The sequence below is a fragment of the Prionailurus bengalensis genome, chromosome B4 (assembly GCF_016509475.1).
Source record: "Prionailurus bengalensis isolate Pbe53 chromosome B4, Fcat_Pben_1.1_paternal_pri, whole genome shotgun sequence".
NCBI classification, from domain to species: Eukaryota; Metazoa; Chordata; class Mammalia; order Carnivora; family Felidae; genus Prionailurus; species Prionailurus bengalensis.
Window position 1 is genome coordinate 81,573,676 of NC_057358.1, and position 17,789 is coordinate 81,591,464.

Genomic DNA, 17,789 nt, shown 5'->3' on the forward strand with positions numbered 1-17,789 from the left:
TCTTGCCACCTAAATATCTTTAAGAGAAGAAAAGAGGGGCGCCTGGGTGGCGCAGTCGGTTAGGCGTCCGACTTCAGCCAGGTCACGATCTTGCGGTCCGTGAGTTCGAGCCCCGCGTCAGGCTCTGGGCTGATGGCTCAGAGCCTGGAGCCTGTTTCTGATTCTGTTGTCTCCCTCTCTCTCTGCCCCTCCCCCGTTCATGCTCTGTCTCTTTCTGTCCCAAAAATAAATAAACGTTGAAAAAAAAAAATTTTTAAAAAAAAAAGAGAAGAAAAGAGAAACAGAGAGGAGAAATGAACCACACAGTGATCACAGAGTTTGTCCTGCTCGGCCTTTCTGATGATCCTGACCTTCAGATTGTGATTTTCCTCTTCTTATTTATCACATACATATTAAGTGTCGCTGGAAACCTGACTATCGTCACTCTAACCTTGGTGGACCCTCATCTACAGACACCAATGTATTTCTTCCTCCGAAACTTCTCTTTCTTAGAAATCTCATTTACAACTGTCTGTATTCCTAGATTTCTAGGAGCAATTATCACCAGGGATAAGACTATTTCCTATAACAATTGTGCAGCCCAACTCTCTTTCCTTATTTTCATGGAGGTGACAGAATCTTACATTCTCACTGCCATGTCCTATGACTACTACGTTGCCATCTGCAAGCCTCTGCATTACACCGCCACCATGAACAGGAAACTCTGCACCTGGCTTGTGCTCTGTGCGTGGCTAGAGGGTTCCTGACCATTTTCCCACCCCTCATGCTTCTGCTCCAGCTGGATTACTGTGCTTCCAATGTCATTGATCACTTTGCATGTGACTATTTTCCCCCTTTTACGACTGTCTTGTTCAGATACATGGTTTCTAGAAGTCATCGGTTTTTACTTTGCATTGGTTGCTTTGCTATTCACTCTGGCATTGGTGATTTTATCTTACATGTATATTATCAGAACTATTTTGAGAATCCCATCTGCCAATCAGAGAAAAAAGGCTTTCTCCACATGTTCCTCTCATATGATTGTCATCTCCATCTCTTATGGAAGCTGTATATTTATGTACGCTAATCCCTCTGCAAAAGAAAGGGCATCATTGACCAAGGGAGTAGCTATTCTCAATACCTCTGTTGCCCCCATGCTGCACCCCTTCATTTATACTCTGAGAAACCAGCAAGTGAAGCAAGCCTTCAAAGATTTGGTCCATACACTAGTATTTTCTTCAAATAAATATTTATTTGGCAAAAAAAGGACACTCTACAGTGTAACTAGGTAAAATCTTGAATACTATTTAAAGATATCAGGTCCTTGATAGATATTTGTTCAACAAAAGAAATAGTGCTTGAGTCAACAGACTTTTTTTTTTGTCGTTTCTAAAATGAGACTGAAAGAAATCCGAATTGTAAAATCGTGCCAAGTTCCTGGATTTTATGCTTCTATTAATTACTGGATTAAACACTGCACATCTTTCAAATGGAAAGAGACCTTCTGGATAGTAGATCCTTCTCAAGAATTAATAGTAAGAATTAATTACTATTATGGGAGAGTAACTTCAAGTGATTTTTTGAAAAGGTTGAAGAGTTCAATGAATATTTAAATCCATACTTTTTTCATGCCTTTCAATGGGGACCCAGTGAGCACTGAACTATATCCCACTCTTTTTATTGCTCTATAATTTTTATTGTTCTATATTATTTTTTCTGAATAATTATTAAATTAATTATTAAAAATAAATTATTATTTCTGAATAAATTTGATACTCACTTGGAGAGCCACTTTTATGAAGACATTTTAGTATATGATAAAAATGTAATGTTTTCATGTAACATTAAGTTGTCTCAGCATTTCACCCAGCAAGAAAAGTAGCGGGAGCATATTTTTTCAGAGAAATTCTGATCTAGGAAATTCAGGAAACCTCTCCAAAAGCTTTGTACATTGTACATTTTCTTATTTAGATAGTATGCAAAATATTCCATATGCTTCTGGCTTATTTCTTATGCCCGTCCTATGTCTTTGGGCATTATCTCAAAAGTTTCCTATTCTAATAGTGGTACATATGTTGATAACATTTGTATGATCCTTAGTGTATTTTCTCTAGGCCTTTGTTGGCACATGTGATTCCCTGGAGTATTTGCTGGGAGACATGGACATACATGATAAAACATGTGCCTTATGCAGGTGAAAATCCATATAGAATCCTTGTCCAGAAAGGCCCAAAGTAACTCCAAACCTAGCTTCTCTTCACTAATTTTGCCCCCATGGCTACAATGGGCAATGTGTAAAAGATTATTAGCTATAAAGTAATTCCAATATATTGAGAAAGATTGATTTTAAAACTACTGAATCTCTTGACCTAAAACTGAAATAGTTAATATGCTTTCTTAAAAAAATCATTTCGGCCAGTTGATGTGGTGCATTTGTATGACAAAGGTAAGATCGTAAAGTGAGGACAATGAAAAATTTCCTTTGGTTCGCACCGATTCATTAATACTTAAGTTTTCATCAAAATCCATAGAATAATTTGGGGCTGTTATGTCGTCTGTATTTATCAAGGATAATGAACAATGAGGATGTTACATTTCTTGTTTGTCATAATAATCTATTCTTTTATTAATTTTCTGAAAATTATTCTCTGAATTTGATTTTCCTTATTGAATACAGGTTTAATAAGTAGTACATGCTCCAGTTTCAGGCACAAAGAGTTAGGAATTCCAATTCTACTATGAACAAGTGTCTGATCTTGTTTATGTTACTTAAGCGGTTTCATTGTCAGATTCTTCAAAGGAACATAAGATTATCATATTGAGTAAATGAGATAAGAGCCTAAAACTTTTCATTGTCTCTTAAATGAGGGCGCTCTAACATGGTTTTTGGTATTTTACAATGGGGCAATATTCCCCAAATATGTTACCGATTTTATTTTGGGGAAAATAAAGATAATAGTAACCACTGTCTGGGAGTACATTTTATTAAAATTTTGTATATTTTGTATAATTTTACTTTTCATTTAAATTGGGCTTCACAATTATTCTGTGAGGTACTATTGGCATTTATTAAAATTAAGGAAACCACAACTCATGTTAAGTAACTTGTTCAAAGTCACAATACTATAATGTGACTGAGTTGCATTATTGATCCATTTCTCTTTGAATGCAAAGCCCACAAGTTGGCCCAGTAATACCGTTCGTTATAAATAAATATTAAGTTCCGATGCCATACATTTTTTAAGAGTTCACTTCCTTTTTTAAGTTAAAAATTATCCTCAAATATATATAAATAGCTAACAAACTAAGACATTCAGGTTATAAGTAGAACATCTCTATGAAAACTTAAGGATTTTTCCTTCATTATTCTATTCATACTGGTTGGTGCTTTGATCTTACTTGGGATTCAAACTTTCCCTTTCTATAGAATTAGGAGAAAAGAAAGCTCTTTTTTTTTTCCAGAGGACTCAGGGAAACAGGATTCTGAATTAATTTGAGGAATATTCTGAGGCATTACTAAAGTCATAATCTGAAAAACATTAAATAGGTTCTTCTTATGAGATTTTTTGCGTTCAGTAACGATGAAGCTTTTGCATGACATTAGATGTCAACAAACACAGGAATGGAAAAAATCATTCCAGGAAAAAAAAAATAGTGGTTGTTACAAAACCCAACTGTTACTCAAGATACCACATTAAACCAATATTTTGTTCTCTTCTCTGACAAATTGGCCCAACATGTACACCTAACACCAACAGTGTCAAGTGAGAGAAAGATAGAGAGTTAGAAAACTGTACTAACCTTGTGGGTGCAAATTGCCTTGAATATATGTGTCACAACTTTAAGGAGTTTTAACTTAAGAAGAGAGAATTCAGCACAGATAGTGCATAATGATAAAGTTAGTTTCCAATTATATTGTGGAATTTAATCTCCTAAATATTACAAAAATAAAGAAAAACAATCTCTTAATCTTTCAAAGGCCTTTAAAAATTGCCATTTCTTTAAACTGGACAATTTGAGGAATACTACTGTGGGTTTTTTTTATCCCAAATTTATATAGAATGGTAGTGTCCTTAAAGTAATTTCCAGCTATTTATTTAACACAATAACAAGTAGCTGTTTATAGAATAGGTTAATTTCCACTTTCAATGAATGACACACTTGATTCAACAATGACATATCTATGACAGAGCCAAATTCATCCATTGAAAAGAAAGGAACAAAGGGGAATACAAAGCTTCGGACAAAAGTTACATGTAGCTGGGTAAAAGAAACATGGATGAGTAGTTAGGAAGGAAAGCTTGAAATGATGTCTTGGAACCTTGGGTATATTTTTCATAACTCTACCAAACATATCACAAAAATAATTTATAGATCAAAGACTGTACACACAGCTGTTAATTACAGAGGATTATTCATTGAGAACAATGACTTTTACGATTGAAATATCCATCATACACTTGAACCACCATTCATTTGTTTACAAAATATGTCATTGTGATGTTTGCTTCTCTTGTAAGTGCTCTTTAGCCTGTTTTCTTCAGTCCCTGAGAAATAGCAAAAGAAATGTTCATTTCCTGTGAATCTCACATGCTTTCCTAGTAGCATTACCACTATCCATCTCAGTTGGAATTTGCCTTAAATTATCAACAGCAATATTTTTTGCTAAACAGTAAAGTGAGTGGAAAGAGAACTCAGGCACATAAGAAAAAACAAGGAAGAAATTTCACAGTATTATGATGCATTATATACCAAAAATAAACAATCCTATATCTTGAAACTATTCTATTATAAAACTTCTCTCAGGACACTGAATTGAATACTTTACTATTTAATGACAATGAACACAATGCGGGATATGATAATAGCCTGGTTTGATTTACTGAAGAAAATTTAGCTTCACTTTAAAATGCATTGTTATTATTACTATTATTATTATTAATTATTTAGGAAAAGAAAATAAGGAGGTTTTATGTGCTGTTTCATAGATTACTCCAAGGCATTGACAAAATAAAGCTTCTATAACTGATGTAGATAAAAGGAAATGCTCATGTAGATAAATGCTCATGTAGATAAAAGGAAAAATATAAACAGTATAATATGGAATAGAAAGCAGAATTCATATATAGAGAGATAATACTAACAACATTTAAATAGAAGAAACTCTGAAGGAAGAAAGTTCTGTAAAAGATAATTTTAGTATTCATACAGTTCGGTTTCTTTAGTCTGTGACTATGTGGATCCAACCTACTAAATTTCTATCCTGCCTTCTCTCCACTCTGTACTCTCTAAAATCTGAGGATATCATGTCAAAGAATTCATTACCTTTGGCTTCAGATGAGGAGTTGGAGGCTGCAAAAGAATGTGAACCGGAGTGAAAACTTAGGAATTTTGTCACATTGTTAAAAATTGAACTTCAATGACTTTCAAATTTTGGTGCATTCACATTTGAGTGACCTTTCTCCCAACACATCATCTTTTCTACGTTATACTAGTAAGTAATAACACGGGGAATTAGGTGACAGAAATTAGGAAATGAGTCACATATATTGGGGTTGGAAAAAGGACAAGGAGTTTCCCGATGGGAAGAAAACCCTTCAGGGAAGTGTTTTTAAAAAGTCAACAGGTAGCACTTCTATTCCAGTTATCAGGAAAACCTAGGTTAAAATCCCTGTTTTCTCATTCAGGTATACGATTTTGACAAGATTTTTAAAAATCTTTTTAGATTCAGTTTCCAATCTGTGAAATAAGGACTTTAAGAAAAATCATTCTATGTAAAACACAGAGTGTGGTATGTAGTAAAACCTTACTTTAAAACATTTTATCTATTTTTATTAAGTTGTCTTAAAGACCTCTATATTAAATTAAATTTGTTTCTTGGCAGAGACAAATTTCAGCACTATCTATCTATGTAACCGTCTTTTCTTTAATCCTTCTATTTCTGTTTTCTACTCTAGATTATACAAGAGAATAAAAATATGAGAAACCACACAGAAATAACAGAGTTTATCCTCCTGGGATTGTCAGATGACCCACAGCTTCAGGTGGTGATCTTTGTCTCTCTGCTCATCACCTACATGCTCAGCATCACTGGCAACCTGACCATTATCACCCTTACCCTGCTGGATTCCCACCTCCAGACCCCCATGTATTTCTTCCTCAGAAACTTCTCCTTATTAGAGGTTTCATTCACAACTGTCAGCATACCCAAGTTCCTGGGCACTATGATTACAGGAGATAAAACCATTTCCTTTAATGATTGTATGATTCAGTTATTTTTTTTCATTCTCTTGGGAGTCACTGAATTTTACCTTTTGGCCGCCATGTCTTATGACCGTTACATTGCCATCTGCAAACCTCTGCATTACATGACCATCATGAATCACAGAGTCTGCATACTCCTTGTCTTTGCTTCATGGCTGGCTTCATTCTTAATCATATTCCCGTCACTTATGCTGTTCATACAACTTGATTACTGTAAGTCCAATGTTATAGACCATTTTACCTGTGATTATTTCCCCTTACTACACCTTTCTTGTTCAGACACAAAATTCCTAGAGATAGTGGGTTTTTCCTGCGCTGTGTTTACTCTAATGTTCACTTTGGCATTAATAGTTCTGTCCTATATATATATCATCAGAACAATTTTGAGGATTCCTTCTGCTAGTCAGAGGACAAAGGCCTTTTCCACCTGTTCTTCCCACATGATCGTCATCTCCATCTCCTATGGCAGCTGCATTTTCATGTATATTAATCCATCAGCAAAAGACAGAGTGTCTCTGAGCAAGGGAGTTGCTGTGCTAAACACCTCAGTGGCCCCCATGCTGAACCCTTTTATTTACAGCCTAAGGAATCAGCAAGTCAGGCGAGCCTTCATGGACAGGGCAAAAAAGATTGTATCTTTCTCAAAAAAAATGAAGAAATAAAAGTGTTATTATAATTAAAGGCACATGATGAGCAATTAAACAAAAGTAGGGCCCTTCCAAAGTTTATTAATATCTACACAGCCTCACTGGAGTTATTTTTTCTTAATTAAACTTTTATTACCAGCAGTTTACTGAGGAGACATATATATATACATGTTTTTTCTATTTAAATTCCAATCCATCTTTCATGCATTTCCCTTCCTTTGAGCTAGTCTTCCCACTCTGTAACCATGAGACTGGCCTCATTTCTTATAAATATTTTTAAATACCAATTCTTTCAAAATCATACTAAGAAAATCAAAGAAATGCAAAGAGAGACCCAAGATCAATGAGTTAAAATTGTTTTATGATTTTACCAGGAAACACTCTTTCAAAGAATTCAGAAAATATTGTCATGTGTAACATTCTTTTTAATTTACTATATAAGTATCATAAATATAACTTAGTCTTATTAGAATGTTACAGAGACTATCCTCTCCATTTTATAGCACGGTTAGTAACTATGCAAAAAAAGTGCAATTAAAAAAATAACAATTATTTTTTTGAGAACTCTAAAAGTATTTCTCAAGTACTGAGTTTAACTTTTCTGTGCCATAATTAATTGAAAACACAATTATAAATATACACTTACTTAGGAAAAACTTGAAGCAGCCCCTATTTTTGGAACTCCATAATTACCATATACACCATATCAGCTCTTTTAAAAGCCTAAAGAAATAAATATTCCTAGATACAGATCGAGTACATATACGGTGTTTCAGTAGTGTATTTAAACGCTTGATGTTAAACAGCTCTTTTTGAAAATCAGTTAAGTTATAAGTTTCTCATACCATTTGTGGCTGTTTTGATATGAAAGCTTACACATACAATTCATTTAAGTGCAAAAGATGCAAAATCTTATTTGTTTCATAATATACTTTGTTAATAGAAAAATCATTTTAAGGGTGCCTGGGTGGCTCAGTCAGTTGAACATGCAACTCTTGATTTAGGTTGTGGGATTGAGCCCCACATCGGGTTCCGCTCTGAGCGTGGAGCCTGCTTGAGATTCTCTCTCTCTCTCTCTCTCTCTCTCTCTCTCTCTCTCTCATGCACACACACATTTTTTTTTTCTTCTGAAATTTATTGACAAATTGGTTTCCATACAACACCCAGTGCTCATCCCAAAAGGTGCCCTCCTCAATACCCATCACCCACCCTCTCCTCCCTCCCACCCCCCATCAACCCTCAGTTTGTTCTCAGTTTTTAACAGTCTCTTATGCTTTGGCTCTCTCCCATTCTAACCTCTTTTTTTTTTTTCCTTCCCCTCCCCCATGGGTTCCTGTTGAGTTTCTCAGGATCCACATAAGAGTGAAACCATATGGTATCTGTCTTTCTCTGTATGGCTTATTTCACTTAGCATCACACTCTCCAGTTCCATCCACGTTGCTACAAAAGGCCATATTTCATTTTTTCTCATTGCCACGTAATATTCCATTGTGTATATAAACCACAATTTCTTTATCCATTCATCAGTTGATGGACATTTAGGCTCTTTCCATAATTTGGCTATTGTTGAGAGTGCTGCTATGAACATTGGGTTCACACATGCTCACACCAAAAAAAAAAAAAAAAGTAATTTTAACAAAAATAAGTTACATACCCACTCTCACTGCTTTTATTCATTACTCTACTAGAGGTTCTATCCAGGGCATTAGCACAAGAATACTAAATACATTTAAAACTACTGGAAAAGAAGAAACAAATAAATCTTTCTTTGCAAAGAACATTATTTTCCTCCTATGGCCTTACTGCATTTACACTAAATGTTTCTTAACCCTGACATACTCCCCTGCCAGATATCTGCATGGGATAAGCCAGACATCCACATGTCCCCTCAATAAGGCCCACCCCAATGACACTATTTAAAATTTAGTGGCTCCCCACTTCCAAGATTTTTAAATTTCCTCTTCCTTTACAAAACATTAATTTACAAAAGACCATATAATGTACTAATCAATTATGTCCATTGTTTATTGTCTGTCTTATACCCCTCACCCCATGAAAGCAGGGATCTCTGTCCACTTTGTAGACACAGTGATGTGTTCCAGCAGTGCTGTGCTGGGACCTGCCTATACACTTCCCAACAGCCAACTGTGCTTGTGTCTCCTCAATTCTGCATTCAGAAAGGCCACATCACCTGCCAGGGTGCGAGACTTTACATCTTAAAAATTGATAAACTCTACCGATGGGCTCCTCACCTCCACTCGCTGAGGCAGCTGTTAAACATTTACTGGAAGTCACTATTCCTCCTCATTTAGGACATGTGTCTGCCATGTAGTGGGTATTCAATAAATATTTTTTGAATAATGAATAAGTTTAAATAATGTAGACTGGCTCCAGTGTCCTAGCAATCAGAGCCCTGACTAAATATTTTGTCCAACAGAACCACATACTATTTATATAATAATGTACATGACACTGAGTTAGCTTTTAAAACAATGTTCAAATAAAATGTGTGTTTCATCATAACTAGACAACTTTGAATGACAAAGAAATAATTAACTGAATATTTCTAATGCATTTGGTGCTCATTTTTTCTTTTATTTTACATTAGGACACTTGACAACTACGTAAAAATCTATTTCCTTGATTTTTCATGCAATCAGTTACAACATTTCTAGTTAAGGTTTTCCTAATGAGCTTTCTAATGGTAGCAATGGATGCTCTAATGGATGCAAACCCTTGTTTTTCTCATAGAAAAATTCTTACAACTATTTGGGCTACACCTAATAATACATGAGATCCAACATCATCTGTCAATTGATAAACTTCTGAGATTATAGATTTAATTTGTAGAATAATAGCTCAATTAAATGGTGGTGCTCAGTAAGTAGGAGGCCAATCAGACATCCTGAGAGGTGGGAGGGGACTTACCTATAAAGGATGATAATGTATCACTGAAATTAATTAGTAATATGCACTGGAATTATTCAGTAATATGATGTCAGTTAAGGTTTTCAGAGAAAGTCTTTAATAATTTTTTTTATTTATTTTAGAGATAGAGCATGAGCGGGGGAGAAGGGTAGAAGGAGAGAATCCCAAGCAGGCTCTATGCTCATCACGGAGCCTGGGCTTAGATCTCTTTACCCTGAGATCATGGATACAGACGAAATCAAGAGTCTCAACTGACTGATTGTTTTATTGGTTCATAAATATTCTCACAATGAAAAGATGTCATATGCACAAATATAAACAAGGATTTAATGGAAGTAAATAACATAATGAAAGAAAGTAGTCAAAAGGCAATAAAAGCCACATTAGCAGGAGCTTTGGGAAGGGTTTCCCTAAATTCAAAGGGCCAATACAGGGATAAACCTTCTCATGTCTTTAATTGGTTGTCCATTTCAGAAGGCAATCAAGTCACACTAGAAATCCATAGCAGCATTTTCTACCATTTCATTCTGCTAAAGAATTCTTCTCGGGGTTGCCAGAATTCAAAGGATATAAGGACACCAATTCTACTGAGGAAAAGTCCAGAGTTTCTGGGAGAAAATGTGAATTCCTTGTATAATCAGAAGGGTGAATTCCAAGTCCAGCTCCCACACACTCATTATCACTCTGTTTATGTATTTGCCTATTTACCTCATAAATTTGCTTTTATACTTCTTAATCAAGTTTATAAAAATGATTCACCTGTATCTTTAATGATTCTTCTCCTTGGCACTCAGTTTACTTAATGAATTCCCCTGGGCCAACAAAAAGACATAGTTAAATAGGTCCAGTTCCATTTGTATGGCAAACATTGAAAGGAACATTCCTTATTTTCTATTTTTCAAAGAAGCATTTGCAGCAAAATATAGCAGTCCCTGAATCTAGGGAAAATACTACTTAGATTTTATAGATGTATAATCAGAATTACAAATTATTGATTTCAAATGTTTACATGAATAGAAAGAAAAATGATTTAATAAATCAGTGTGTTGTACTATATGAAAAGAGGCAAATGGGAGGGTACTTTACTAGCCAACCCAGGTGTAACTGAATTAGTACATGGAGCTTGATAAGAGATGAAAAGCCAGAATGAGTTGTACTACAATAAAATGTTTTCAGAAATTCATAGTATCAGGAATGAAGGATATCGTGAGTCACATATAATTAATCTACCAACAAAGAGAATTATGATCCTTAAGAACTTGAAAAAGCTAAAACAACAAACTTCTTTTGAGAGCACAATAGAAACCAAGTCTTTTGCTAACTCAATTTAGCAGCTCTGAAATTATGTAAATATTTAAGCAAATCAGATGACAAAATGTGAGATTAAATCATCCAGAAGAACCAGAGTAAGTAAATTTTTCATTCAATATATATGTCTTCATTTTATACCAATATCTTCAAAAAATATTATTTGTATATGTTTGGGGATTTGTAAACTTTTCATTATTAAAAATTAAATAACTGTTTACTACCGAGACTATTAATACAATGTTAAAGGAGGAACACAGAAATAAATCTTGGATTGTCCATTTCTTTCTAACTTGAAATCATATTCTGTTATAAAAGTAGGGTTTTTAAAAAATTTCCCAGGGCACATGGGTGGCTCAGTCAGTTAAGCAGCCATCTTGGGCTCAGGTCATGAACTCATAGTCCATGAGTTCGATAGAGTCCTGCGTCAGACTCTGTGCTGACAGCTCAGAGCCTGGAGCCTGCCTCAGATTCTGTGTCTCCCTCTCTCTCTGCCCCTTCCCACCCCTCTGTTCGTACTCTGTCTCTAAAAAATAAACATTAAAAAATGATAATAAATTTTTTTGAAATTCCCTACTGGAAAGGGTATCTGTTATTTTGATTATCTACATGTTTATCTTCCATGATAATATTGTAAAAAAAAAAAATGTTAGGCATTATATGAATTAAACTATTTCCAGGATATTACTTATTTTAGTAATAGAAGGAATAGAAGGGTACCTTCTTGGCTGTTTGGCCTTTTATCAGAAAAGGAAACAAATGATAAGAGAGAGATAACATCAATCAAACCCTTAAGAAAGTAATTTACGAGATGAGGCGCCTGAGTGGCTCAGTCAGTTGTCTCCCACTTTGACTCAGGTCATAATCTCACAGCTTCTGCGTCCTAGCCCCATGTTGTGCTCTGTGCTGACAGCTCAGAGCCTGGAGCCTGCTTCAGATTCTCTGTCTCCCTCTCTCTCTGCCCCTCCCCACTTGGACGTTCTGTCTGTCTCTCTCTCTCTCTTAAAAGTAAACATTTAAAAAAATTTTATTAAAAAAGTGATTTATGAGAGAATGTGAACAAAACATTCCCATGGATAAACATGTATGTTCTAAGTGAGATGATTACTATAGTGACAAGTTGTTTAATCTTGTGAAAGTTCCCTCAACTATGTAGCTTCAAAATATAGAATGTGAGGGCAGCCTAAATGACTCCTATAAGATTTCAAACCCTATATTTAGATTATCCATAATCCAGACTAGTTTTTATAATATTGAGGTAAAGGAAAAATCATTAGAATATTTTTATGTTTTTATAAAAAAGAGAATTGTTACAAGCTTAATCTTAAAACATTAGAAGAAATAGTTTCTGCTTAAATGTTACCAAAAGACATTTTTTATAATCCATGGCCTGTGATTGTATATACTCAACAATAAAAGATCAATCTTTAACTTCAGATCATGTTATTACTTGAATGTAAGGTCCAATAGAAATTGGACAGAGTTGCTGAAGGGGAACATGTGTTTTTGGCTTTCATAGATTATTCATCATCATGGACATTTTAAGATTTTATATTCTATCCTCAATCTTCTTTTAACTCTTTTATTTTCTATAGGGGAACATACAGTCTCTGTTCGAAAGTGGGCAAAAATGATCGGCGATGAAAAATCACACAGTACCCAAAGAATTCATTCTTCTAGGGCTATCTGATGACCCAGAGCTCCAGACTGTGATTTTTCTCTTTTTAATTATCACATATATATTAAGCGTCACTGGAAATCTGACCATCATCACTCTCACCTTGGTGGATTCCCATCTACAGACCCCTATGTATTTCTTCCTCAGGAACTTCTCTGTATTAGAAATATCCTTTACAACTGTCTGTATTCCTAGATTTCTGGGCACAATTATCACCAGAGACAAAACAATTTCATACAATAATTGCACTGCTCAGTTGTTTTTCCTCATCTTCATGGGTATAACTGAGTTTTATCTTCTAACTGCCATGTCCTATGATCGCTATGTAGCCATCTGTAAACCCCTACATTATGCAACCATCATGAACAAAAGAGTCTGCATTTTACTTGTCTTTTGTGCTTGGCTGGCAGGATTCTTAAATATCTTCCCACCAATTATTCTTTTTCTCCAGTTAGATTACTGTGGCTCCAATGTCATCAATCACTTTGTTTGTGACTATTTTCCCCTCTTGCAGTTATCTTGCTCAGACACATGGCTCCTAGAAGTGATTGGCTTTTACTCTGCAATAGTCATACTGCTTTTCACTTTGGCATTAATAATTCTATCCTACATGTTCATCATGAGAACAATTCTGAAACTGCCTTCCGCCAGTCAGAGAAAAAAGGCATTTTCTACGTGTTCCTCTCACATGATTGTCATTTCCATCTCTTATGGAAGCTGCATATTCATGTATGCCAACCCTTCCGCAAAACAGAAGGCATCATTGACCAAAGGAGTAGCTATTCTGAATACCTCTGTGGCTCCTATGATGAATCCATTTATATATACCCTGAGGAACCAGCAAGTAAAGCAAGCCTTTAAGGATACTGTCCAAAAGGTTATGTTTTTCTCCAGTAATTGAAGGCATTAGTAGCATTACAAGAATGAAGTGCTTGGAAATGCTTTCTGTTATTCACACGTTCTCAAAACTCCCTTTCCTTTACTCGAGTTATGTGTTTTCCCCTTTTTTTTCCATCCCCCTATTACAATTTCCCAATCATGGAACTCAATAAATTTGATAATGTGAATATTGTTTCAGAATTTTCTGTACATTCAAAAGTTTTATTCAAATGTATTTGAATGAAGTAATAAAATTGGGTTGATGATTATGATTTTGAATGGGAGTGGTTTGATTTTGAAGAGACATGGGCTTTAGGTTGATGGTAAGTGTGTAAGAGTACATGCAGATTTCTGAACTTTTCATTCTTACTAATAGAAATGAATGTCATTAGAAAATTTTGATTCTATTGTCACTTCCATGAAATCAATTAAACATAATCATCAGGGGATTGGGAATAAAATATTTATTTAAAGGTTTTAAAAGATTAGAAACTCATACATGTTAAAAATCTTTAACTACTGATAATAATTAAGATGCTAATGAGGAAGGGGAGAAGCAAGAGAGACAGGGGTAGAAGATAACATAAAATTTTCCAGCAATTCCTACACTCCAGATCTATTGTTTTCTTTGTTTTGAAACATCTAATCCTGACAACAACTTTATGAGGTACTTTTAATTACTATTCTTTTCGGGGATGCCTGGGTGGCTCAGCCAGTTAAGCATGCACCTTTGGATCTTGCAGTTCATAAGTTCTCCAGTAACTGAAGGCATTAATAGCATTGGAAAATGAAGCCCGGTGTCGGGCTCTGTGCTGACTCTACAGCCTGCTTCAGATTCTGTGTCTCCCTCTCTGTCTGCCCCACCCCCGCTCAACCTCTGTCTGTCTGTCTGTCTGTCTGTCTCTCTCTCTCTCTCTCTCTCAAAATAAACATTAAAAGCAATTTTAATTACTATTCTTTTTTAGTCAGAGGTATTTTTCGTTAGGTAGATCACATACCTCCAGAAATTAAAAAATACTTCCCTCATGTAAATATTATATATTTTAAACTATGTTCAACATTTAATCTACCTCTCTAAGACTTTAACAATCCCCTCAATTGGGTATGTTTTTCTCCTCCTTTTAAAGAATGAAACATAGAAATTCATGGTAAATAAATAATATATATGGCCAATATACATTAGAGCGAGGATTCAGATCAAAGCTATGCCCCCCAATTAAGCCATTGTACCAATTCCTGGGGGAAGAGAGATAGTTTACAATATAAACATTACAAGAAAACTTACAATTTAAGAATAGGATGCTATTTCTTTCACAAAAGTACTTACTTTCACAAGAGTACCAAATAAGTCCACCAAAATGCCACACTTGGCTTATGGGGATTTCTCTCCAAAATAACATCGCTCAGAAATTAACAATTCAGAAGACAAGCACCTCTTGGAATTAAAGTTAGATCCCTACACCTAAAACCAGAAAATTGCTTTAACCAAAGAAACTCAGACGCCAAACTTTTCCATTGGTAATCTCAGATATAACATATAACTGTATGATAATGAATGTAGTATCTCATTAGCAAGGCTCTTGTCATTTTTGTTTGAGCACTGAGTTATCCCCATCAACAACCACAGACAGAATCATAAATTATGTGACTGACGATTTATTATGTCATTCATCGATATTATTTAGTCATTCTCCATCATTCTGAATTGAGTCAGAGTAAACCTTTGTATTCTTAAATATCAGAACTTTGCAGTGTTCATCATGCCTTACATCTCTCTCTGAGGGTAGATCTCCAGTGCTAAAATTCTCATGTTCACATTGCCTTTTTATTGCCATCTATAAAATTGGATGTATATTGTAATAATTTACAGTCATATGGAATCACATGAGCCTCCCTGTACAGTATGCTTATCAATATGGTTAGAAGTTTTCACAATATACTAGAATTTCATTTTTCTTGACTATATTAACAGACTATGAGAATTTTTCTAGCAAAAGGAATACTTGTTCATTATTGCCTACTGAAGGGCGTATTGTAGTGTAGTCATTTACTCAAACATTTGTTATAATTTAACAAATCAACAAATGGATGAAAGTGTCAAAATGCCTACTTCCTATCTAAACTATTGATATCTCCTGCCTTGAAATTCTCATTCTTCTGCTCTGATATCTTATTTGAATAAGCTCTGTCTGGGTTTTCTAGGACTCCTTGTTTTGCAGACCCATAGAAATTGCTATAACCCTTAAAATAATATCATCACCTATTAAATGCGTTACTCAACAGACAGGACCTATCTTTTCTTTATAAGACTACCTCCTAGGATCTCCACTGTGGACATATTTAGGGCAAAATCCTATCTTTTATTCATTAAGATACAAGATAGAACCCTATGACTCCCATGGCTATCACATTTTTAACTTGAGATGTTTTCATATAGTTGAAATATAACAATGGTACTCAACAACATCATTTACTTAGTATATATCAGTGGCTTCTTGAGGCAGATATTTAAGGTCATCGTAGCAGTTCATCTACTCTATCATTCATTCTATATAGTCCCCAGAAATACAATTCCACTTGTGCGAACTTGGAAATATTAGCTAAGCTCTCAATGAGTCAGTTTCCTAATATAAAAATTAGGGAGAATAATAGGAATTTCATCATGTGGTAGCTGTAAATATTTACTTAGACAAGGTTTACAAAAGAATTACAAACATGCCTGTTACCTTCCAAGTGTCTAATTGTTAAAACTGTTACTGTTATCTTCAATAATGTCAATTTAATTAAATGTCCCATAGCACATGCAATTTTCTCAAAAGTAATTTGGCTTTATGCATCACAACAGCGTCTGCAGGATAAGTGTCCTTCTACAGTGCATTGTGTGGTACTCCCTCATCTGTAAGTTAGGGATTCCAATAATGTTTACTTGATTTATTGCTGTAATAATTTAGACTTCTCATTTGAATATCCCCACTGTGAAACATTTTAATGAACTTACATGTTTTGATTTTCCACATTCTGTCAAACATATCTATGTCTATGCAAGGACTGCAAAAATTACATTTTCAATTCTCCTCGAAGCTAGGATTTTCAATGTAATTTTAGTTCTGCCAATCAGGAATATTCATAAAAGATACAAATTTTAAATTTATTGTAGTTAAGCATCTACACTGCTGATACAGATCATAGCAGAGTCAAATGACCCAACTTTGTAGCCATAGTTCTAGATTACAGAGGAGCAGACCCCGTGAAGACTCAATATTGTGAAAAAGTTTTGAGGTTTCCAGGCTAAAATCTGCCTCCAGGTCTCTTCAATAATTCCTTAAGCCATATATTACTCTATTGTAAACAGATTCATTTTTAACGAGTTACAATAAATTCTGCGGTCTGCAACTAACTGCACTGGATGTATAGAGCGCAAGCATATCCAGGTAACATACTCTCAAAGCAGTAAGAATCTGAAATCAATTTATTAATCTGGTTGGGTCTGAAATCAGCAATGATTCTATTAAACAATGAGACACTGGTAGTCCACACTGACACATTACCAAGAGCTCACCTAAAATGCCTACTAAAAGCAAGGATGAATAAGATTGGTAGGAGGATTGATGCAGGAGCTGGCTGCTTCCAAATTCATCAGACAGCTTAAAGAACGGAAATGTAATGTTAATGTTTCAAGTATCTCATAACTGTAGAGATGACACAGCTAATATTAAATCCTACAGATTCCCTTAATTATCAAGTTGATTTAATTCACAGCCTCTCCACATGTCTTATGTGTATGCTAGGGCATTGATTGGGAAAAATCAATCAATTGGGAGCTGATCACTGGAATGAAGGCATCTCTGTGGATTCAGATAACTCTCCATTCCTGAATGTGAAAGTACCACCAAGACTCCCTTGTCAACAGAAGGAACCGTCTTCCTCAACTTCATGAAGGTGACCATGCATCACTTAGAACCTCTATGATTACCTCACCGGAAGGAGTTAGCTTCAAATTTTTTCTATGTGTACATTCACCACTCCTAGACCATTTTCTGGCCTATAATATGTATCAGAATCTAGTATTACCCAGGAGATGGTAAGCAGGTACAAACCCAAAAGGA

General features: G+C 35.0%; 3 protein-coding genes across 3 annotated transcripts; all 3 read left to right on the forward strand.

Moving 5' to 3' along the window:
* The first annotated feature begins 281 nt into the window (after positions 1 to 281).
* On the forward strand, positions 282 to 1,271 carry LOC122473632 (olfactory receptor 6C3-like). Its single transcript, XM_043564272.1, is given in 3 exon segments — positions 282 to 729; positions 732 to 823; positions 825 to 1,271. Coding segments are annotated over 3 exon segments (975 nt in total). The 5' UTR covers positions 282 to 293.
* Positions 1,272 to 5,871: 4,600 nt separating this feature from the next.
* LOC122473707 (olfactory receptor 6C1-like) lies at positions 5,872 to 7,904 on the forward strand. Its single transcript, XM_043564323.1, has one exon. It carries the CDS (start codon positions 5,958 to 5,960, stop codon positions 6,903 to 6,905), a length of 948 nt encoding a protein of 315 aa, XP_043420258.1. The 5' UTR covers positions 5,872 to 5,957; the 3' UTR covers positions 6,906 to 7,904.
* A 4,862-nt stretch (positions 7,905 to 12,766) lies between these two features.
* LOC122473708 (olfactory receptor 6C3-like) lies at positions 12,767 to 13,871 on the forward strand. Its single transcript, XM_043564324.1, has one exon. The coding sequence runs from the start codon at positions 12,767 to 12,769 to the stop codon at positions 13,703 to 13,705; it is 939 nt and encodes a 312-aa protein (XP_043420259.1). The 3' UTR covers positions 13,706 to 13,871.
* The last annotated feature ends 3,918 nt before the right edge of the window (positions 13,872 to 17,789 follow it).